Source organism: Telmatherina bonti, assembly GCF_933228915.1.
Source record: "Telmatherina bonti genome assembly, chromosome: 4".
Classification (NCBI taxonomy): Eukaryota; Metazoa; Chordata; class Actinopteri; order Atheriniformes; family Telmatherinidae; genus Telmatherina; species Telmatherina bonti.
In genome coordinates this window covers 4,064,526-4,088,870 of record NC_136622.1, presented here as the reverse complement: position 1 = coordinate 4,088,870, position 24,345 = coordinate 4,064,526, and the positions used below count along the sequence as shown (strand labels likewise).

Genomic DNA, 24,345 nt, shown 5'->3' with positions numbered 1-24,345 from the left:
AGCTGTAGCATAATTTACACAAAGTACTCAAATTCCTACAGTACTTGTAAAAATTAATAGTTTTATCATTTATAAAAAAGCGCAAAGGTTTACAAATTCATATTTCCAGTCCCACTCTTGATGTACAGTGACGTAGCGTAACGTGTTGACGTACAGAACACGCATCGACAACATCTCAGGTGTTTTTGTTTAATATGGTTCTCTTTATATATACAATTATTTTCATGTTAAACTATAATTTAGTAGTTACAAATCAAAGCAACACAAGTCGCAGCTCCACATACATGAAACTACACAGGAAGTGGAACACTAAAATATAAACTAATTAATACAACACACTGACAATAAAACACACGGACAGTTGAATAACTGATTTATTGTCTTAATACCCAACAGTTTGAAGCTTTGCAACAAATATAAACAATATTCACAAAAACTGCAAAGAAACTGCTTACATTCATATAGATAAATAGCTGTTTGCCACAGGTAAGATAAGACAGAATATGCAGCGGTGGGTCAGGTCATAATAGCATCATCATAAAGCAGCGGCTCAAACATGGACACAGGCACAGAACACAGAGAATGGCTACTTTTTTCCATCAGGAGGAAATCCATCTCTAATACATTATAATAATGTTCTGATGTAAAGCAGACAGCTACATTTACAACCAAAACACATTTTTCACTTTATAATTTAAAGCTCACTAGGTCATTTACATGCATCTTCTCCAGTTTTAGAGGAAACTATCCATCTGAATTGTCACTTTCTATAAGGTCCAATATCTACTCATGTCCTGCACGAATTGTGCTGTCAAAGTATGCAGATTAACTCTACGGCATGAGGTTTAGGCATCCTGCAGTCAAGTAAAGCAGGAATCATGTGAAATCACTGACGGCCATTTGCATCAGGAAGCCACTTCAGGTGGTCGGCAAACAGAGGCTCAGCTGATGACAGGAAAAGTAGCTACAGCAGAAACTAAACCGTGGAGCAGTTGTGGGGAATCATATTCAGATCTGTGCTCTTGTCATTCGTCTGTTCATACAGTCAGCTGATTACCTTCATATGACTTGTTTTGATTCATTTAACAGTAAGATTCAACATTGTGTATCTGTCGTTGCATAAGGTGCAAGAACCAAACAGGTTTTTCCAGACTGTGTACAGAGCTGAGCACAAACACACTGAATGTAAATATAATATCTAAACTACAGCAAGGTGTGCAGTATGTAAATGTTACTGTATACAGTCCATGACGTGTATCTGCAGTGTGTCCATATCTGGAGCCGGGTACTGGCACTTTGGGCAGCATAAATCTGGCAGCTCCTCTGTTCCTGCTGCTCCTTGATCGCTGACAGGTACCAAACCCTGATTACGGTAAGAGGGAGCCGGAGGAACTGTATTGAAAGCTGCACCAGGGAACACTCCTGAGGAAAAGCAGAGAAAGCAGAAGTCTGTAACTGCTGGAGGTACAAAATATGACATTTTCCGAGGGATCTGTGAAGGCTATACTGCACCATCTGGTCCCATTTAGACAACTGAGAAACACTTTGGTTTAGAGTTTTACCAACCAAACTCTTCAACTCTCCGCTCTTACAGGACGGTGAGAATATGAAGCATGATCCAGTAAAGTTTCAAACAAGTTCTTAGCGAGCTAAATATCCAACACACAGTTTCCAGTGTGAACCACCCGCAATTTCAAGCTGCTTGAGAGCGCTGGCATCAGACGTTAAAGTCCATGCTTCGTAAATACTGCACAGAGGTAGAGAAGATTGGGATGAAGGCTTTCCTTTCGTTCCATTTGCTGCTCAGGAGTCCACCTAGGAATCACTTGCCTAGTCCAGCTGACCTGGTATTTAGACACTTTGTAAACACAACAACGGGTGCAGGGCTGGACCCAAGATACGCATCAGACCATATCTTTGTATTCCTTGCTCAAATGTACAACCACAATCAGAGGCTTATGTGTTGGGCTTTGACTGCACAAGAAATGAAACACAAAGAGGGTGCAGCCAAGTTCCCCTCCAATGCCCTGTCCAGGGTGTCTTTGTCATAAACATTTTGGTTTCTGTCTAAAAGGAGGGAGGTGTTATGGGCCCAGGCCTAGGACTCTTGTTTTATTTGGATAAAAACAGACCTGGCTCAACAGCACACACCCGGCTGTGTGCCATCACCTGTCTGCGATTGGTGAGATCTGGGATATCTCGCCTGTGATTGGCCCAACCGTCTGCTGTCCGGCTGGAGCTCTGCTATAGAACCTGACAAACAGAGCAGCTGTGTTCAGCACAGCTTACCATCAGAGGCTTGATGTTTTGGTGACGTCCTTGTAGTGGACCGACCGGGTTGGGATACCTGGTCGTGTTTTTGATAAGTAAAATGCTTCTTTTTGTTCCTGGCGTTTTGGTTTTGTTTCCTTAATGAACTTTGTGTTTCTACCATTTACTCTTTGTCTTTAATGTTGCTGCCCGTTTCCTCTAGCAGAGTCGGGTTGTATCAGAGCCAAATGAGGAACGTAGTCTAGATGTTTGTGCTGAAGCAGCAAACAAAGACTTGAACAGAATGAGAAAGAGGAGAAAATGTTCAGAAAGCTGGACGAAACACGAACCTTCAACTTACAGAAGTGATCGCTGTCTGACATGCAAATGAGGTTTTTCATCAATTAAAAGAAGGAAACGTTTGCAGGTCTCCCCTTCATACGTATAGAGTACCGTCCTTGTACTGTGTGGGAGACTGGAAGAAAGAAGTCCATTTCCTAGTTGCCATTTTGTGCAACAGATTGATCCACAAAATCAATCAAATAATCCAATGAACTGATGGGAAATGGATGCTGATGTGGGACGGCTGTAACATACCTTGGGGAGGGGGAATGTGCGGGGGCCGAGAAGGAAAGTCTTCCAGGTGTCTCAGCTTCATCTGCTCCATACGTGCACTGAAACAGGAGAACGGTGACAACTTCCTGCTTAATAATGACTTCGTAAGACGGTACTGCAGGTTTCAGGACGTTAAATTTAAGACCGTTTAAAGGGACACTGTGTAAGAATTACTCACATCTAACGTTAAAATTGTGTGTCTTACTGAAACGAATGATGCCTCCTCACCATTTCCAACACCTTTTACAGCAACGGGAGCTGCAGTGAATCAAAAAGCCTCGATGTCACTTCAACATGCCGTCTCCATGCTGTGTGTTTGTTCTGCTCAGCGACTGAAACTGGTTAATTCACTGTGCAGACTGGAATCACCTGGTTTAGTGCACGGGCAGAACAAGTTCATGGCATGGAGATGACTTGCAAAACATAATCCCAACCTCTGCAGTCCAATAAGTTCACTTTTACCATGGTCTGGGTGAATCCTCGATTCTGATAGGTTGCAGGGTGTCCGTTAAAAAGTAATATTGGACACCAGTTAAAAAAAGTTGCGTCAAATAGCAGAATAGTTCTAAACCACTGCGCTGGCTTTTAATTTTAATTTAATTTAGAACAATAGAGACTTAATTTAGAACAATAACCAGAGTAGAAAATGGAGAAAGGAAAAAAAAAAAGTCTCCCCATCTCACTACTGTAATATGTTCATGTTCTACAGAGATCATTAGTGGAAATCAGTCATTGCAGATAAAATATCCATCATATTGTTTAAAACCGGATTAAATAATTAATCAGTTAGTTCGTGATGAAGCTCCAGATCTCTGAAAGAGGGACAGAGCGGCTCTGACGGCACTCTGCAGCGGTCCGGCTGTTTCTCTCTGCATTAATGCTCCAGCGGTTACGCCACATCTTCAAGAATAAAAAGGTCCATGCTGTTCACGTTTGCATTTTTCCACGGCTGAAGTTTTCTTATGCTGTTATAGAAACCAACCATTGCACGTCTTCCCTGATCTCCTTCATATTGTGACGAAATATGCATTTTCAGAAAATCACATTTTCATTGGAATTTGTTAAAAGGAGGGGGTGGCACTTCCGTTCAACACTCTTATCTTTCAGGCTCGATCACCTGACAGCACACTCACTGCAACACTTTCATATTTCACCATCATCGGTGATACTGTGTCCCAACCATCTCCACAACCCGTCCTCCTAAGACTGGGAACCTGCTGTTATGCTGCCATGGCAACGAGCAACACTGTCTTACAAAACCGGATGAAAACAGTTAGCTTCAGGCTACTTTAAGCAGTTGAGGTACCTGTGGAGTAGACAGCTAGAAAGCTGACAACTTTACGATCTCTTAAAATATTTTTTCTTGCTGATATCTTTCCACCTGCGGACGATAGTCCGATGTTAATCCTCTGGTCACGCTGCTTGATAGGTACCTTTTTTATGATGGTGAAAACGGCTCCTGCTGCATTATTTGTGAATGAATGTTAAACAAATTTTCCAACTTGCCGGGTAGCGAGCTGGCGTCTCAATCACTGTGCTGACTTGCAGGGAAAACACCTTAGGTGCTTGGGTACTTTTTGGCCCTTACTGGCGGCTGTACTTTCAAAATGGCAGACTGACATGGCGCATTCTACCGGCTTACCTGTCATATGTATAAACAAATCTGAAATTTTTCTTTCATGACAATGTGTCGGGTTGTTAGCGGAGGTCATAATACACCAATGATAACACATATAAATGGAGGCGTTGAAGGCCACTAAATGAGAAAATATCACACAATGTCCCTTTAAACTTAAAGTTCTGAATCAGAGTTTGTTGCAGGAACCCTGTAATAATGTCTCCAAACTATCACAAAGGCTTTCCTGTGACACTTTCAAGCAGCTAATCCTGGATTTGTTCAGTAACTTGTTCAGCATGGAATTACCGTGATGTTGCCTCCTGCTTGAGCCTGTCAATGTCAGCCAAGGCCTGATTCAGCTGCTCCTGCAGCTCCTCCTTCTTCTGGTTCAGCTTCTCTCTTGCTTCTCGCTCTGCGAGGAAATCTGCCTTGTAGATCTCCGCCTGAGGAAACACAGGGAGATGGGACGTTACCTGTCTGGAGTCACTTCAGTATGCATGTAAAGAAGTGTGCTGCAGACCACCGATACACCGGAGCTCCCAGCTCCTCCCTGCAGCCAAACACACACACTGATGCAGCTTCTTCCAGTATCAGCAGATGAGAGCGTTTCGCCCCGCAGCATGCTGAAAAGCTGAAAACTGGTGCAGAAAGGAATCTAAGCAGGTGTGTCAAGCCATACATAGAGACGGTTTCATTTGCAATGGAACTGGTTGGATCACCCTGTTCAACATGCTTTAAGACTCTACACCAGTTAGACCATGCAGATCTTTACCTCCATTATATTTGATGTAAGCCCCGCGTCTTTCCATTAGAAAGCGTTTTACGTCCTCTATATATCATTTTTACAGCTCTTTTAGTGTTGTTTTCAGGACTGACTACCAACAACTGATTAGTGACATGGTTGGATCAGACAATGAAAGGCTCAGCAGTGATGCTTTACCACAGCAGCAGCAGGTATCAGCATGTTCAGTTAATGGAGGACAGTCTACGTCTCAAAACGGAGCTGGATTTAAAGACAGGATGTTTGGGATTTGGATGCATTAACAAGGTATTTTTCTGCTGTGGAAAAGTAACTATAGGTAAAGTCAGCATGTTTGGTCGTTAGTGTCCAGAAGCAACATCACTGTGTTGGGAACAGAGGGAGCGTTGACACCAGGATACTAGATAAAAACACACTAACCACTGTGTGTGTTTTAACCAGAATCTGCCCAGTCTGAGCACAGGCCAGACAGTAAACTTTCCAGCATGTTACGCCTCTTTTTCCATTGACTGAATGGGGCTGGGGTCATGAGGCAGACCAAACAGCAGCAGCAGAATGCGTTCTGCAGGAACAACAGGTAAAAGGTCTCCAGCTGCATCAGCTGTGCGACTGTACCTGCGCAGTGAGGACAGGGACAGTCTCAAGCGAGCCTTTCAGCTGCTCCACTTCCTCCTTCAGCTTATCAATCAGGTCCTGCTTCAGAGCCAGCGCTCGCTCCGCCTCCTCCAGTCGACTGCAGAGATCTCCTCCCTGGAAGAGACACGGCACGGTTCAGATACGCACAGCGAAATGGAGGGGAGTGAACACATCCTGAAATGGATTTTTACCTCACTCTTCAGTTTAGCATCATAATCTCTGAACAGACACGTGTAAGCATGCTGCAGTTGGGTCAGTTTCTTCCTGAGAAAAACAAAGAGTGAAGCAGAACCTCAGTATACACATTTGCTTTCTGGAGCACAGATTGATAAATATAATGACAGAGCTGAGCTAAACAGAAACAAGCAAAACACACTGACTTTAATATATTCAAATGTAATAACTCAGATTTCCAGTCATAAAGTTCAGAGATCAAGATTTTTTCCTTTTTAAGTTTTCTTTGATTTATCAGTGTATATCAGCTTCACAGCAGAAATAAAAATTTACAGCATGCTGCTAAAAACGTTTTGGGTTTAAAAGGTTACCTTCAAAACAACTGAGGAAGTGAACTTTTTATAACTCATTCCATCAGAAGTATTTTAATCTTTAATTTAGGTTTTATTAAGGCTGTGTCCTTTCCTACCTCTGCTAGCCAGTTAGCTCCTGTTAGCTAGTTGAAGTTTGACAGACGACATCAGACCCCCTCTCAGCTCTCTTTGCCATGATTGTATTTTCCCCAGAGTGACGACACGCGTGACGCTACAAAGATGGCTACGATGAGAATCGGCCTATGAGCTTCAATTCAACTGTTCAAAAACTTCAGGTTGGAGGCTTTGTCCTTCTCACAGTAGCAGCCATGTACTGTTAGCATTAAATTATATCACTATGGACGGTCACATCAGAAGCTAATGCTAAGACTGTGGACGGTCACATTAGCGGCTAATGCTAAGACTGTGGACGGTCACATTAGCGGCTAATGCTAAGACTGTGGACGGTCACATTAGCGGCTAATGCTAAGACTGCGGACGTCACATTAGCGGCTAATGCTAAGACTGTGGACGGTCACATTAGTGGCTAATGCTCAGACTGTGGACGGTCACATTAGCAGCTAATGCTAAGACTATGGACGGTCACATTAGCGGCTAATGCTAAGACTGTGGACGGTCACATCACCAGCTAACGCTAAGACTGTGTAAGGTCACATTAGCGGCTAATGCTAAGACTGTGGACGGTCACATTAGCAGCTATTGCTAAGACTGTGGACGGTCACATTAGCAGCTAATGCTAAGACTGTGGATGGTCACATCACCAGCTAACGCTAAGACTGTGTAAGGTCACATTAGCAGCTAATACATTCTAATATATACGATATTGGACTGGTAAATATAGACAACGATCTTTTGAATATGGTATTTTAGATGTACATGTAGACATATGAGATCATATACTTACAGCAACATGATTACTCCCAGATACTCCCATAATTTGATACTCATGTAAACGGACTCAGCGTTTTAGGAAAAATAACCTGCAGTCTTTAAAATCAAACAAAAACTGGTATCTGGTTTTATTTTAGTGTTTTCAATGTTATCTCTGTAATGTTAGTGTAATCTTATGTAAGTAAGTGTTATCACAGCGTAATCCCAGGTAATTAAGTGTTATCACAGTGTAATCCCAGGTAAGTAAGTGTTATCACAGCGTAATCCCAGGTAATTAAGTGTTTTCACAGTGTAATCTTAGGTAATTTAGTGCTATCACAGTGTAATTATGGTGTCATCTCAGTATCATTGCAGTGTGATCTCAGTGTTATGTCAGTGTAATCCCAGGTAATTAAATCCTATCACAGTGTAATCCAAGGTAATTGTTATCACAGTGTAATGTCAGGTAATTAAGTGCTATCACAGTGTAATCTCAGGTAATTAAGTGCTATCACAGTGTAATCTCAGGTAATTAAGTGTTATCACAGTGTAATCAGGGTGTAAATATGGTGTAATGTCAGTATCACTGCAGTGTGATCCCAGTGTTATGTCAGCGTAATCTCAGTGTGTGCTGAACCCACTTCTCTTCTGTGACGACGTGTCTCTCTGTCTTCAGGGCCTGCTCCAGGCTCTGGGTCTGTAACAGCAGCTTGTCCATAGCCACATGATGTTGCTTCTTCTGCTGCTCAAGCTCCCGCTCCGTCACCTGCAAGGCTTTCGCCTTACTGCTCAGCCTGCACATGTACAAAGAAAAGTATCAGCAGGTTAGCAGAAAGGAGGCAAATAAATACATTCATGCTGATGTGACACGACAGCGTACTTCTCGTCCAGGATTTTGCGCTCGTGCTCGCTTTTCTCCAAGCAGCTCTGTCTCTCTTTCAGTTCTCCTAACAGGGAAGTTGCTTGAGCCTTCAGGGACTCACAGTCCTTGGCCAGCTGCAAAATGAGAAGGCATATGTCAAGTCTGCCTGCCACAGAGTGTTCATTTTAAGCATTTACAGCTGCAGTAGTTGTTGAGATGAGACATCCCAGCTGGTCATGTCATACCTGGGCACAGTCCTTGTCCTTCTGTTTGAGCAGAGCTTCTGTTCTGTCACGCTGAGCAGAGCTCTTCTGGAGGTAATCCAGCTTCTCCTCCAGCTCCCGATACCTGCACATAAAACTCACCTGTCAGCTGAGCAGATGGCAGAACTATCAGCGTTCTCTAAGGTGGATATTTAACATTCAGTGAATGGATTAATTAGTTGCAATGTACACAACACAACAACACATCACTCTTTGGATGATCCAAAGCACCTGCAGATATAAACCTCTCCTTTTAAAACAATCAGACATAAAATAGATTTTTTTTTTATTTGTAAAATTCTACACTAATGAAAACACAGTTGTATCATGTTTATCATTCATTCATCATCATAACCGCTACGTCTGATGAAGTGTCGCGGGAAGCTGGAGCCTATCCCAGCAGTCACTGGGCGAAAGGCAGGGTACACCCTGGATAGCTTGCCGGTCCATCACAGGGTTTTATCATGTTTATGAAAATGAAAATAGTTCACATTTTACACAGAGTTGTGTTGATTTAACGTTTGTAGATTAAAATATATAAATTATATCTTGTTTACTCCCATAGCAGTTTCCAGAACGAACATGTGAAGCATAGACTGAATGTACGGGCATCAATAATGAATCCAAAGACTAACTACAAACTGTAATGATAAGCTAAGTGGTAGCTTAGATTTCTGCATCAATAATGATAAAGAAACTAATATTAAATAACAGGATTTTACATGATTTAAAATCCATTTCTATTTATTCTTTTATGCTTGTCTACACTGCCTAACAAGCTGTGCTGAGGTTACATAAAACCACAGCAGAGCCAATGATTTCCTGACAGACATGAAGGATCATTTGAAATATTGAACTTTTTTTAAAAAACTATTTCTTTGCATCAAATTATTTTTTAAACAGCTGTTTCCAACACGTCGTGCTCTCGTCATCCTCTGAGATTGTTCTGGTTTCAGGTCCGTTTCTGTGCAGCTGAGCATGCACATGCAGGAGTTCTCCAACTCAACACTGGATTTACTCTGAAGGCTCTGTCTTCATGTGGACTGGCATGTTCTGAGTTCTGTGTGGTGATTCTGTTTGCCATCAGTCTTTACAGATTCTTCAAATCTATTTATTTACTTATGTTTGAGTCTGACAATGTTTAACATTCAAAATGAAGAACATAAGAGAAAACTAAAGTGTATGGAAACAAACACCCAGGAGACAAACAGAGGGAAGCAGGAGTGCTGCTGCATGCACGGTGAGAAGAGAAAGCCACACAGAGCTGTGGGCTCACCTGCCCTGTGTGGCCTGAAGCTGCTCTGTCAGTTTAGCCAGGCTAGAGCTGGAAAAGGGAACAAAAACACAGCGAGGAGGAAGAGGAGGAAGACCACATCTCAAAGTTTCAAGCAGAGGAGAATGAAATAGTTTAACATTTAGCAGAAAGTAGTTTAGTCATGTTAGTGTGACACCACGAAGTTTGTATGACAGCAGGAAACGTGTCGTACCAGTCAGACGAGTGTTGTGCCTCCGAGCGCAGATGGACAACCTCTTCAGCACCGCCGCTCGCCTGAAAAACATGCACAGCAGCCGCTACAGTCTGGTACATACATCACACATGTCACAGGAAGACGTGGCAGCTAGAGGGGCTGGGCCTGCTGATGGGCCTGCTGGGAACTCTTAAAGGTTCGTAAAGCTCAATCTTTTACTTTAACTGGTTCCTTCAGTGATAAAATTGCCAAAATCTGCAGAAAATAAATTTTTATCTAACAACCACAATGAACTTTTACAACAGATGAAACAATAAAACATCAAAAGTAAAAAACAAAATCAGACAATGATTAAACCTTAAAAATGATTCTAAATAAGTCCATATTCTGATTGCGTGAGGTGAAAACAGAATTCATGCCATCATTTATTTGTTACAGAGCAGAATAATTTCAAGATTTTATTTTATTCTTAGGAAGAAAAATGCTTTTTATGCATTATAATGTAGTAAAAGAGGCCACGCCCACCTCAAATGTCCAACCAATCACAGAATACTTCTCGAAGCCCTACAAGAAAACACTTCTGCAGCCCGGTGTGTCGAGAACTGTCTTCAATCACGTCCCCCAGAACAAAATGACGGCATTTTATTCTCAAGGCCACAAGAACAAGAACAAAGTTCTGGCTCCTCGTAGAGGATGGAAAAGCTGCGAACTAGAAAAACACACTTCCCTCTGCATCTACACCGTCTGCAGCCGCCTGCAGCGTCTGCAGCCGCCTGCAGCCTCTACACCGCCTGCAGCGTCTGCAGCCGCCTGCAGCCTCTACACCGCCTGCAGCCTCTACACCGCCTGCAGCGTCTACACCGCCTGCAGCCTCTACACCGCCTGCAGCCTCTACACCGCCTGCAGCCTCTACACCGCCTGCAGCCTCTACACCGCCTGCAGCCTCTACACCGTCTGCAGCCGCCTGCAGCCTCTACACCGCCTGCAGCCGCTACACCGCCTGCAGCGTCTACACCGCCTGCAGCCGCTACACCGTCTGCAGCCTCTACACCGCCTGCAGCCTCTACACCGCCTGCAGCCTCTACACCGCCTGCAGCCGCCTGCAGCCTCTACACCGCCTGCAGCCGCCTGCAGCCTCTACACCGCCTGCAGCCTCTACACCGCCTGCAGCGTCTACACCGCCTGCAGCGTCTACACCGCCTGCAGCCGCCTGCAGCCTCTACACCGCCTGCAGCTGCCTGCAGCCTCTACACCGCCTGCAGCCGCCTGCAGCCTCTACACCGCCTGCAGCCTCTACACCGCCTGCAGCCTCTACACCGCCTGCAGCCTCTACACCGCCTGCAGCCTCTACACCGCCTGCAGCCTCTACACCGTCTGCAGCCTCTACACCGTCTGCAGCCTCTACACCGCCTGCAGCCTCTACACCGCCTGCAGCCTCTACACCGCCTGCAGCCTCTACACCGTCTGCAGCCTCTACACCGCCTGCAGCCTCTACACCGTCTGCAGCCTCTACACCGTCTGCAGCCTCTACACCGCCTGCAGCCTCTACACCGTTTGCAGCCTCTACACCGTTTGCAGCCGCCTGCAGCCTCTACACCGTTTGCAGCCGCCTGCAGCCTCTACACCGTTTGCAGCCGCCTGCAGCCTCTACACCGTCTGCAGCCTCTACACCGTCTGCAGCCTCTACACCGCCTGCAGCCTCTACACCGCCTGCAGCCTCTACACCGCCTGCAGCCTCTACACCGCCTGCAGCCTCTACACCGCCTGCAGCCTCTACACCGTTTGCAGCCGCCTGCAGCCTCTACACCGCCTGCAGCCTCTACACCGTTTGCAGCCTCTACACCGTTTGCAGCCTCTACACCGCCTGCAGCCTCTACACCGCCTGCAGCCTCTACACCGCCTGCAGCCTCTACACCGCCTGCAGCCTCTACACCGCCTGCAGCCTCTACACCGCCTGCAGCCTCTACACCGTTTGCAGCCGCCTGCAGCCTCTACACCGTCTGCAGCCTCTACACCGCCTGCAGCCTCTACACCGCCTGCAGCCTCTACACCGCCTGCAGCCTCTACACCGCCTGCAGCCTCTACACCGCCTGCAGCCTCTACACCGTTTGCAGCCGCCTGCAGCCTCTACACCGTCTGCAGCCTCTACACCGCCTGCAGCCTCTACACCGTTTGCAGCCGCCTGCAGCCTCTACACCGTCTGCAGCCTCTACACCGCCTGCAGCCTCTACACCGTCTGCAGCCTCTACACCGCCTGCAGCCTCTACACCGCCTGCAGCCTCTACACCGCCTGCAGCCTCTACACCGCCTGCAGCCTCTACACCGCCTGCAGCCTCTACACCGCCTGCAGCCTCTACACCGCCTGCAGCCTCTACACCGTCTGCAGCCTCTACACCGCCTGCAGCCTCTACACCGTCTGCAGCCTCTACACCGTCTGCAGCCTCTACACCGCCTGCAGCCGCCTGCAGCCTCTACACCGCCTGCAGCCGCCTGCAGCCTCTACACCGCCTGCAGCCGCCTGCAGCCTCTACACCGCCTGCAGCCGCCTGCAGCCTCTACACCGCCTGCAGCCGCCTGCAGCCTCTACACCGCCTGCAGCCTCTACACCGCCTGCAGCCTCTACACCGCCTGCAGCCTCTACACCGCCTGCAGCCTCTACACCGCCTGCAGCCGCCTGCAGCCTCTACACCGCCTGCAGCCGCCTGCAGCCTCTACACCGTCTGCAGCCTCTACACCGTTTGCAGCCGTCTGCAGCCTCTACACCGTCTGCAGCCTCTACACCGCCTGCAGCCTCTACACCGCCTGCAGCCTCTACACCGTTTGCAGCCGTCTGCAGCCTCTACACCGTCTGCAGCCTCTACACCGTCTGCAGCCTCTACACCGCCTGCAGCCTCTACACCGCCTGCAGCCTCTACACCGCCTGCAGCCTCTACACCGCCTGCAGCCTCTACACCGCCTGCAGCCTCTACACCGCCTGCAGCCTCTACACCGTTTGCAGCCGTCTGCAGCCTCTACACCGTCTGCAGCCGCCTGAAGAGCAGCTGTAGCTCCTTAAAAACATGGTCCCTCATCATGCTAGCTTAGCGTTCTCCCTGCAACTGAAATATTTGCCTTTCTGTAACTTTCACAGCTTTCCTGTTTTGGATCGAACCAGTTGTCACCAGATCTCATGACAGAGACAAACTGATTGAGGAAGTGAAGCTAATTGAAAAAAATACATAATTTATTATTTAACTGCAATGTTTTTGTAGTTTTTTAGACTAAAAGCAGGAAATAGATGGAAGTGTTGAACACTGATAGCGTTACCTGTGTCTGGACGAGTTTAGCGCGCAGCTGGTCAATGCAACGACGCATTCGCTCCCTCTCCTTTTCTCCTTCTTCCTTCTCCCTCTCCAGCTCATCGTTCTTCCTCCTCAGTTCTTTCATCCCTTCGTCCAGTTTCTCTTTGTTTGTCTTGAGCCAGTGCAGGACATCGTTTCCGCCTTCCACTGGCTGCAGAGACATGGGAGCAGAGACACTCCGGCTCAACTGAACAAATGATGCCAAATCAGCAGCGAGGAGGAACACGACTACTGGATGTGAACTACAGTAAAACTTCAGCGTTTATGTCGTCACATGTGAGCCTTGTTAAAACATTTGTTAAAACACAGGTGGGTTAGGGTCTGCAAACCTGAGCTCAGCTAAGCTGATGGAAAAGTGAGCAGATATGCATCTTACCAGGCTGCGAGGCGGCGTGGTCTGTGTTTGCTGTTCTGTCTCTTCCACTCGCTTCCTCTCCCAGTGATCCAGAGTCTGACAGACGTAACAGCAGGATTAGGTCAGTGTGAAGCTGAAATAAAACTGCAGCTGACAGACTGCACAGCTCAAAGCCCGCTGATAAAACCAAGCGTTTGATTCCTGCAAAGCTGGAGGCTGGAAGACAACTTTAGAATCACATTTTAACACCAAACGGCTGGAAGCTGAGGAGTTCAGGAAGCTCTGGTTTAAACTAGACTGGGAATTATCTCTGTCCCACAGTATCTGAGTGGTTTGGATCCTTCCTGTTATTTCAAACAAACAGCTGGGAGGACAGGAAGGAAATTCTGAGATTTCCCCCGTTATTAACCCAACAGGTGCAAAACTTTAGGTTGCTGGGATGGAAATGTCTGAGGCCAGTTCAGTTCAGTTCAGTATGTCCCAATCTGCCATGATTGTCCTGCAGCCTCATTTTTCCTTCAATTTCAGGGCTCAAACTCTCAAGAAGCACAACTCAGGAAATCGGTTATGAAACAATAATACAACATGGAGAAAATCCCATCCAGAGATTAAGTTAAGTTAAGACCATTCTGAAGCCCAGTAATCCATCCATCTTTCTTAAACATCTTATGCAGGTTGGGTCGTGGGGCAGGTGCTCATCTGGTCATGATTGCAAGCTCTGGCGTCTGCAGTAAAGCGGACTCTGCGCCGGTCTGTCGTGGTGAAGAAGGAGCTGAGCCAGAAGGCGAAGCTCTCCATTTACCAGTCGATCTACGTTCCTACCCTCACCTATGGTCATGAGCTGTGGGTCGTGACCGAAAGAAGGAGATCCCGTATACAGGCGGCTGAAATGGGTTTCCTCCGCAGGGTGGCCGGGCTCTCCCTTAGAGATAGGGTGAGGAGCTCGGTCATCCGGGAGGAGATCAGAGTAGAGCCGCTGCTCCTCCGCATCGAGAGGAACCAGTTGAGGTGGCTCGGGCATCTGGTCAGGATGCCTCCTGGACCTCCCTGGTGAGGTGTTCCAGACACGTCCCTCTGGGAGGAGACCCCGGGGAAGACCCAGGACACGCTGGAGGGATTATATCTCTCGGCTGGCCTGGGAACGCCTCGGGATCCCCCCCGCAGAGTTGGTAAATGTGGCTGGGGAGAGGGAAGTCTGGGCTTCTCTGCTTAGGCTGCTGCCCCCGCGACCCGACTCCGGATAAGCGGCAGAAGATGGATGGATGGATGGATGGATGATATAGGGGGAAAAAAAGCATACTGAAAAAAAACCTCATTGATCAATATCCATAGTTATCAAAACATTAAAAGATATATTTTAAGTGCAGTGCGGTCCATCATCGTGCTGGTGTCACGATTTGGTTGGAGTACGACTACCTTGTGTCCTTGCTGACAGCCTGGCTCTGTGCCTGGTTGGAAGGAAGTAATGACCGCAGTATGAAGCTCCGTGTTTTTCCACCCTTTTCTTTCAGCATGTCGTGCTTTTATTCATTCTCTTGGTTGGTTTAGACCAGTTTTACGTCAAGCCCCTCCAGCTGGTCCACACATCCTCCGCTCGTCTTTTAACAGACACACTTCATGGAGCGAGTCCTTGTTTGTGGGTTAGCCCATCTTACCGAGCAGAGCTTTTATCAGGTCACGGTCCACGTAGATCCTTCGGCTCCTCTGACCAAAGACGTTTGCTGGTCTCCTGGAACAGGCGGAGCCAGCGGGGAGGTCGTTCCTCCCCTTCATATGAGCATTGCTCCTAAGCTGGACATTTTTACGTTTGCTAAAGACGCATTTTAAAATGTAGTATTTCCTGATGTCTTTGTTGGTTTTGTTTGATGTCTTTATTTCTGTTTGTGTTTCCATGTGCTGGGTGTGCCTTTGTGCAACATTCTGACCAGGTTTCTGGATTAAATGTGTTTTACAGTTCAATAGGAGTCTTCAACTCAACATTGTAGCCTTCTCAGTGCTCAGTAAGCTCGTCTACTTTAGAGGCTTTGCACTGCATCTCTTAGTGGTAGTAGTAGTTAGAAGCAGTTAGTTAGTAGTAGTAAGTAGGAAACCATGACTAACTAAACGTTTTCATCTGTTAGTAGTTAGTTAGTAGTAGTTAGTGCGAAACCATGACTAACTAAAAGTTTTAATCAGTTAGTAGGAAACCATGACTAACTAAAAGTTTTCATCTGTTAGTAGTAGTTAGTTAGTTAGAAGTAGTTAGTAGGAAACCATGACAAAAAGTTTCCATCTGTTAGTAGTAGTTAGTTAGAAGTAGTTAGTAGGAAACCATGACAAAAAGTTTCCATCTGTTAGTAGTAGTTAGTTAGAAGTAGTTAGTAGGAAACCATGACTAAACGGTTCCATCTGTTAGTAGTAGTTAGTTAGAAGTAGTTAGTAGGAAACCATGACAAAAAGTTTCCATCTGTTAGTAGTAGTTAGTTAGAAGTAGTTAGTAGGAAACCATGACTAAACGGTTCCATCTGTTAGTAGTAGTTAGTTAGAAGTAGTTAGTAGGAAACCATGACAAAAAGTTTCCATCTGTTAGTAGTAGTTAGTTAGAAGTAGTTAGTAGGAAACCATGACTAAACGGTTCCATCTGTTAGTAGTAGTAGTAGTTAGAAGTAGTTAGTAGTAGTAAGTAGGAAACCATGACTAACTAAACGTTTTCATCTGTTAGTAGTAGTAGTTAGTTAGAAGTAGTTAGTAGGAAACCATGACTAAACGGTTCCATCTGTTAGTAGTAGTTAGTTAGAAGTAGTTAGTAGGAAACCATGACAAAAAGTTTCCATCTGTTAGTAGTAGTTAGTTAGAAGTAGTTAGTAGGAAACCATGACTAAACGGTTCCATCTGTTAGTAGTAGTTAGTTAGAAGTAGTTAGTAGGAAACCATGACAAAAAGTTTCCATCTGTTAGTAGTAGTTAGTTAGAAGTAGTTAGTAGGAAACCATGACTAAACGGTTCCATCTGTTAGTAGTAGTTAGTTAGAAGTAGTTAGTAGGAAACCATGACAAAAAGTTTCCATCTGTTAGTAGTAGTAGTAGTTAGAAGTAGTTAGTAGTAGTAAGTAGGAAACCATGACTAACTAAACGTTTTCATCTGTTAGTAGTAGTAGTTAGTTAGAAGTAGTTAGTAGGAAACCATGACAAAAAGTTTTCATCTGTTAGTAGTAGTTAGTTAGAAGTAGTTAGTTAGTAGTAGTTAGTAGGAAACCATGACTAACTAAACGTTTCCATCTGTTAGTAGAAGTAGTATATGAAGTAGTTAGTAGTAGTTCGTAGGAAACCATGACTAGTAGCAGTTAGTTAGAAGTAGTTAGTAGGAAACCATGACTAACTAAACATTTAAATCTGTTAATAGTAGTAGTTAGTTAGAAGTAGTTAATAGGAAACTAAAAGTTTTCATCAACAAATAAAGACTAAACGCCAGTATTTTCAGCGAGCTGACCTGCGGTCCATCCACCGGCCCATTCCTGGCGGGGCGTCCCTGCAGGTCTTCGGTTTGGCTGGAGGTGCAGGAGTGGTTGGAGGAAGAGGAGCTCGGTCCGTTCACCATGCTCTGTAAGGAATGGTTCTCCTGTGCCAGTCTCTCCACCAGGGCCCGAGCCTCCTGGAAGCGGCAGCTGAGAAACTCCCGCTCCTCTTTCGTTCTTCGCTGCCATCCTTCCATCTCTTCACAGCGTTGCCGCAGGGCCTGGTTGCTGCGACGCAGAGCCTCTGGAGAGCAGACGGGTTGTTGACATTCATCGTGTTTTCCTTCAGACACTGCTCTCACCACAGACGTATTTAAACGCAGTGTTCACTACCTTTACCACAACAATCACCCTTCAGCCACAGTACAGCTGTGAAACAGCCATTCCAGGACGGACTGCCTGTGTTTTCTGCTGGTTGGCTGTCTGGCTTCGCCTCCCAGACCGTTTCTGTCCAGCTGTCAAGCTGCATCGTAAGTAGAGAAAGTAAATCTGTCCAATGGCACACAGCCACTAAATAATGGAAGTTTTTATGCTTTGGGACACACGTCCCGCAGAACAATCCAGAGATGGACATTTCCCACTCATCCTGCAATTCATCACGTCGCTGCTTCTCTACAGCTGAAACAGCAGATGTCTCATTCTGACTGCTGCGTAACAACCGTTCCTGTGGTCCCTCTCTAAGAGCAGCAGCGTCCACCCGCCATTACAAGCCCATTGTCTTCCTGCTCTTTTCTCCATCTATCTGTTCAGCCTTCCTCCTACACTTCTCTTCTCCTCATCTGTGCGTCCTGATAAATGTATAAAACATATAAAACGTTAGTTAGTCTTTATGTTACTTTAGATTCGACCCAGTTAAACCAGGTTAACTCCTGCAGGTGTTTCCCGCTCTGACACTCTTTAAACAGATCAAACCGCCTGTAAACTTCTGCACAATGACTCATCTGTTTGGCTCAGGTGTGACTAAAACAAACCAGAATAAACTGCATAAAGAAATAACCTGCTGACTCATTTTGACAGGAACCTGCTGCGTTATTTTATAACACACTATGATACGTATGAATGTACAAGGTTCCCAAGCTGTAACGGATCAGTCATAACGTATCGTCATGGCAGCACGGTGGGAAATGTTCCTCTCGTTTCAAGCTTCTTGTTTATTCACTCAAGTCCTTCTGAGGTAACAAACGTTGTCATTTTATCTCTCAGATTGATGCCAAATGAACCAGTCAGAATAATGAGAGGAAACGCTACAATAAGAACTTCATAAGCCGCAGTGTGTATGATCAGGACCTGGTTCAGTATCCTCCTCTCCTCCTGCTGCAGACACGTGTTCAGAGGAAACTCCGTCTGACTCAGGCCGACCTGGAAACTTCTATCTTTACAGGGACGAGCCACGGTGGGGACGGTGTGGTGGGGACGGCCACGGTGGGGGACGGCCACGGTGGGGGACGGCCACGGTGGGGGACGGCCACGGTGGGGGACGGCCACGGTGGGGGAAGAGCCACGGTGGGGGACGAGCCACGGTGGGGACGGTGTGGTGGGGACGGCCACGGTGGGGGACGAGCCACGGTGGGGGACGGCCACGGTGGGGGGACGGCCACGGTGGGGGACGGCCACGGTGGGGGACGAGCCACGGTGGGGGACGAGCCACGGTGGGGACGGTGTGGTGGGGGACGAGCCACGGTGGGGGACGAGCCACGGTGGGGACGGCGTGGTGGGGACGGCCACGGTGGGGGACGGCCACGGTGGGGGACGGCCACGGTGGGGGACGGCCACGGTGGGGGACGAGCCACGGTGGGGGACGAGCCACGGTGGGGACGGCCACGGTGGGGACGGCCACGGTGGGGGACGAGCCACGGTGGGGGACGAGCCACGGTGGGGACGGTGTGGTGGGGACGGCCACGGTGGGGGACGGCCACGGTGGGGGACGGCCACGGTGGGGGACGGCCACGGTGGGGGACGGCCACGGTGGGGGACGGCGTGGTGGGGACGGCCACGGTGGGGGACGGCCACGGTGGGGGACGGCCACGGTGGGGGACGGCGTGGTGGGGACGGCCACGGTGGGGGACGGCCACGGTGGGGGACGGCCACGGTGGGGACGGCGTGGTGGGGACGGCGTGGTGGGGACGGCCACGGTGGGGGACGGCCACGGTGGGGACGACCACGGTGGGGACGGCGTGGTGGGGACGACCACGATGGGGACGGCGTGGTGGGGGACGGCCACGGTGGGGACGGCGTGGTGGGGGACGGCCACGGTGGGGACGGCGTGGTGGGGGACGGCCACGGTGGGGACGGCGTGGTGGGGGACGGCCACGGTGGGGACGGCGTGGTGGGGGACGGCGTGGTGGGGGACGGCCACGGTGGGGGACGGCCACGGTGGGGGACGGCGTGGTGGGGGACGGCCACGGTGGGGGACGGCGTGGTGGGGGACGACCACGGTGGGGACGGCGTGGTGGGGGACGGCCACGGTGGGGACGGCGTGGGTGGGGGACGGCGTGGTGGGGGGACGACCACGGTGGGGACGGCGTGGTGGGGGACGGCCACGGTGGGGGACGGCGTGGTGGGGGACGTGGTGGGGGACGGCGTGGTGGGGGACGACCACGGTGGGGACGGCGTGGTGGGGGACGGCCACGGTGGGGGACGGCGTGGTGGGGGACGACCACGGTGGGGACGGCGTGGTGGGGGACGGCCACGGTGGGGACGGCGTGGTGGGGGACGGCCACGGTGGGGACGGCGTGGTGGGGGACGGCGTGGTGGGGGACGACCACGGTGGGGACGGCGTGGTGGGGGACGGCCACGGTGGGGACGGCGTGGTGGGGGACGGCGTGGTGGGGGACGGCCACGGTGGGGGACGGCCACGGTGGGGACGGCGTGGTGGGGGACGGCGTGGTGGGGGACGGCCACGGTGGGGACGGCGTGGTGGGGACGGCCACGGTGGGGGACGGCCACGGTGGGGACGGCCACGGTGGGGGACGGCCACGGTGGGGGACGGCCACGGTGGGGGACGGCGTGGTGGGGACGGCCACGGTGGGGGACGGCCACGGTGGGGGACGGCGTGGTGGGGACGGCCACGGTGGGGGACGGCCACGGTGGGGACGGCCACGGTGGGGGACGACCACGGTGGGGGACGGCCACGGTGGGGGACGGCCACGGTGGGGGACGGCCACGGTGGGGACGGCGTGGTGGGGACGACCACGGTGGGGACGGCGTGGTGGGGACGACCACGGTGGGGGACGGGCGTGGTGGGGACGGCGTGGTGGGGGACGGGCGTGGTGGGGACGGCGTGGTGGGGACGACCACGGTGGGGGACGGGCGTGGTGGGGGACGGGCGTGGTGGGGACGGCCACGGTGGGGACGGCCACGGTGGGGACGGCCACGGTGGGGACGGCCACGGTGGGGACGACCACGGTGGGGACGGCGCGGTGGGGGACGGCCACGGTGGGGACGACCACGGTGGGGACGACCACGGTGGGGACGGCGCGGTGGGGGACGGCCACGGTGGGGGACGGCCACGGTGGGGACGACCACGGTGGGGGACGGCCACGGTGGGGGACGGCCACGGTGGGGACGGCGTGGTGGGGACGACCACGGTGGGGACGGCGTGGTGGGGGACGGCCACGGTGGGGACGGCGTGGTGGGGGACGGCCACGGTGGGGACGGCGTGGTGGGGACGGCCACGGTGGGGAACGGCCACGGTGGGGACGGCGTGGTGGGGACGACCACGGTGGGGGACGGCCACGGTGGGGACGGCGTGGTGGGGACGACCACGGTGGGGACGGCCACGGTGGGGAAGGCCACGGTGGGGACGGCGTGGTGGGGACGACCACGGTGGGGGACGGCGTGGTGGGGACGACCACGGTGGGGGACGGCGTGGTGGGGACGACCACGGTGGGGGACGGCGTGGTGGGGATGGCCACGGTGGGGACGGCCACGGTGGGGACGGCCACGGTGGGGACGGCGTGGTGGGGACGACCACGGTGGGGACGACCACGGTGGGGACGGCCACGGTGGGGGACGGCCACGGTGGGGACGACCACGGTGGGGACGACCACGGTGGGGACGACCACGGTGGGGGACGGCCACGGTGGGGACGACCACGGTGGGGACGGCCACGGTGGGGACGACCACGGTGGGGACGGCGCGGTGGGGGACGGCCACGGTGGGGACGACCACGGTGGGGACGACCACGGTGGGGACGGCGCGGTGGGGGACGGCCACGGTGGGGGACGGCCACGGTGGGGACGACCACGGTGGGGGACGGCCACGGTGGGGGACGGCCACGGTGGGGACGGCGTGGTGGGGACGACCACGGTGGGGACGGCGTGGTGGGGGACGGCCACGGTGGGGACGGCGTGGTGGGGGACGGCCACGGTGGGGACGGCGTGGTGGGGGACGGCCACGGTGGGGACGGCGTGGTGGGGACGGCCACGGTGGGGAACGGCCACGGTGGGGACGGCGTGGTGGGGACGACCACGGTGGGGGACGGCCACGGTGGGGACGGCGTGGTGGGGACGACCACGGTGGGGACGGCCACGGTGGGGAAGGCCACGGTGGGGACGGCGTGGTGGGGACGACCACGGTGGGGGACGGCGTGGTGGGGACGACCACGGTGGGGGACGGCGTGGTGGGGATGGCCACGGTGGGGACGGCCACGGTGGGGACGGCCACGGTGGGGACGGCGTGGTGGGGACGGCCACGGTGGGGACGGCCACGGTGGGGGACGGCCACGGTGGGGGACGGCGTGGTGGGGATGGCCACGGTGGGGATGGCCACGGTGGGGACGGCGTGGTGGGGACGACCACGGTGGGGGACGGCGTGGTGGGGACGACCACGGTGGGGGACGGCGTGGTGGGGATGGCCACGGTGGGGGACGGCGTGGTGGGGATGGCCACGGTGGGGATGGCCACGGTGGGGACGGCCACGGTGGGGACGGCCACGGTGGGGACGGCCACGGTGGGGGACGGCGTGGTGGGGATGGCCACGGTGGGGATGGCCACGGTGGGGACGGCCACGGTGGGGACGGCGTGGTGGGGACGACCACGGTGGGGGACGGCGTGGTGGGGATGGCCACGGTGGGGACGGCCACGGTGGGGACGGCGTGGTGGGGATGGCCACGGTGGGGATGGCCACGGTGGGGACGGCCACGGTGGGGACGGCCACGGTGGGGGACGGCGTGGTGGGGATGGCCACGGTGGGGGACGGCGTGGTGGGGATGGCCACGGTGGGGATGGCCACGGTGGGGACGGCGTGGTGGGGACGACCACGGTGGGGGACGGCGTGGTGGGGATGGCCACGGTGGGGACGGCCACGGTGGGGACGGCGTGGTGGGGACGACCACGGTGGGGGACGGCGTGGTGGGGATGGCCACGGTGGGGACGGCGTGGTGGGGACGACCACGGTGGGGGACGGCGTGGTGGGGACGGCCACGGTGGGGACGGCCACGGTGGGGACGGCCACGGTGGGGACGGCGTGGTGGGGATGGCCACGGTGGGGATGGCCACGGTGGGGACGGCGTGGTGGGGACGACCACGGTGGGGGACGGCCACGGTGGGGACGGCCACGGTGGGGACGGCCACGGTGGGGACGGCGTGGTGGGGACGGCCACGGTGGGGACGGCCACGGTGGGGGACGGCGTGGTGGGGACGGCCACGGTGGGGGACGGCGTGGTGGGGATGGCCACGGTGGGGATGGCCACGGTGGGGATGGCCACGGTGGGGATGGCCACGGTGGGGACGGCGTGGTGGGGACGACCACGGTGGGGACGGCCACGGTGGGGACGGCCACGGCGGGGACGGCGTGGTGGGGACGACCACGGTGGGGGACGGCGTGGTGGGGACGGCCACGGTGGGGACGGACGGCCACGGTACACCTGCCTGCCAGGAGGCTGTTACCATGGAACCAGTTTCCATGGTAACAGCCTCAGTGTCACCGCGGGGTTAACATCCTCTCTCTGGAACAGAGCCCAGTAAGTTAACTGGGAATGCTGGGAAGCAGTAAAACCAGACATGAGTTGTTCTGCATGTGACACAGTCAGGTGTGTTGGTTAATAGGGACATGATCTGGTGATACTGGTATACTGGTGATACTGGTGATACTCGTATACTGGTGATACTCGTATACTGGTGATACTGGTATATTGGTGATACTGGTATACTGGTGATACTGGTATATTGGTGATACTGGTATACTGGTGATACTGGTATATTGGTGATACTGGTATACTGGTGATACTGGTACCTCGCAGCTGCTGGTTGTCACACAGCAGCCTGGTCACCACCTCATTCCCCGCCAGCTCCGGTGGGACCCTGAGGGCCCCTCCGCTGTCCTCTGCAGACATGTCCCACTGCATGGGGCCGTCAGGCTGCGGCTGCACCATCCTGCAGAGACACACACATCATTACTGCTGGTCATGAACACACCTTCACTTCACGCGCGCGCCCCACATGTGCGACCACAGCCCGGAGCGGCGCGCGGGGACAGTTTTACTTTCTCTTCCAGTCCTGGCTTTGGCTGCCTGTTAAATGTTCTGAAATGTTTCAGCTTTGTCTCGGTGTTTTTTCTCCTCTGCAAACCGGAAACCCGCATGCAGGCGACAGAGAGCCATGACGTCATATGTCACCATGAGAGGAAAGGGGGGCTTTGTGTGAAAATAGTGATTAATAAGAAATAAAAGTCAGTTTTCAGCGCAGATACGACCCCCCCCCCCCCCCCCAGATGTTTTCCTCGCGACTTAAACATGTTTAACATGTTAACATGTAGCCCGTTTACACAGAACCTGTCTTACCTTTTCTGGTTGTTTTAGTTTTGTAATCCGGAGTTACACGAGGTCAGGATATGACAAACAGAGCTTGGCTGAGTCAGAAAGCTGCTGAAGCGGCTAAAAGGAGCTAATAGCTAGCAGGCTAATGTATCAACCGCTGAGTCGGCACATTCAGCGGCCTGCTGACTCACAGAAACAGCAATAAACACTGACAAACAGTCTAACTCCACTGACACATTCCCTACTGTCCTGTAGCTTCATCCACAGCGGGTTTTAGTGTAGTTTCTGATAGTTTAGCTGGGCTTGTCTCTTAAAGCCGATGCGACTGTTGTTAGCGCTGGACATGTGTGTTGTTTTTCCCTCAGCTTAGCCTCGCAGGCAGCGCTGTCACCAAAACTCATTTCATCAATTCATTCATTCATTTTCCGAACCGCTTATTCCAATTCAGGGTCGCGGGGAAGCTGGAGCCTATCCCAGCCGGCTTTGGGCGACAGGCAGGGTACACCCTG

At 52.1% G+C, this 24,345-nt stretch overlaps 1 protein-coding gene across 1 annotated transcript; it reads right to left on the bottom strand.

Annotated features, from left to right (window-relative positions):
* Positions 1-229: 229 nt before the first annotated feature.
* ikbkg (inhibitor of nuclear factor kappa B kinase regulatory subunit gamma) lies at positions 230-24,168 on the bottom strand. Its single transcript, XM_079239247.1, has 14 exons — positions 23,861-24,168; positions 23,314-23,453; positions 17,055-17,323; positions 13,609-13,683; positions 13,198-13,383; positions 9,910-9,971; positions 8,405-8,507; positions 8,178-8,293; positions 7,939-8,091; positions 6,071-6,143; positions 5,859-5,993; positions 4,790-4,926; positions 2,848-2,924; positions 230-1,422 (listed from the first exon to the last, which is right to left on the bottom strand). The coding sequence occupies exons 2-14, from the start codon at positions 23,450-23,452 to the stop codon at positions 1,232-1,234; spliced, it is 1,716 nt and encodes a 571-aa protein (XP_079095373.1). The 5' UTR covers position 23,453; positions 23,861-24,168; the 3' UTR covers positions 230-1,231.
* Between the last annotated feature and the right edge of the window lie 177 nt (positions 24,169-24,345).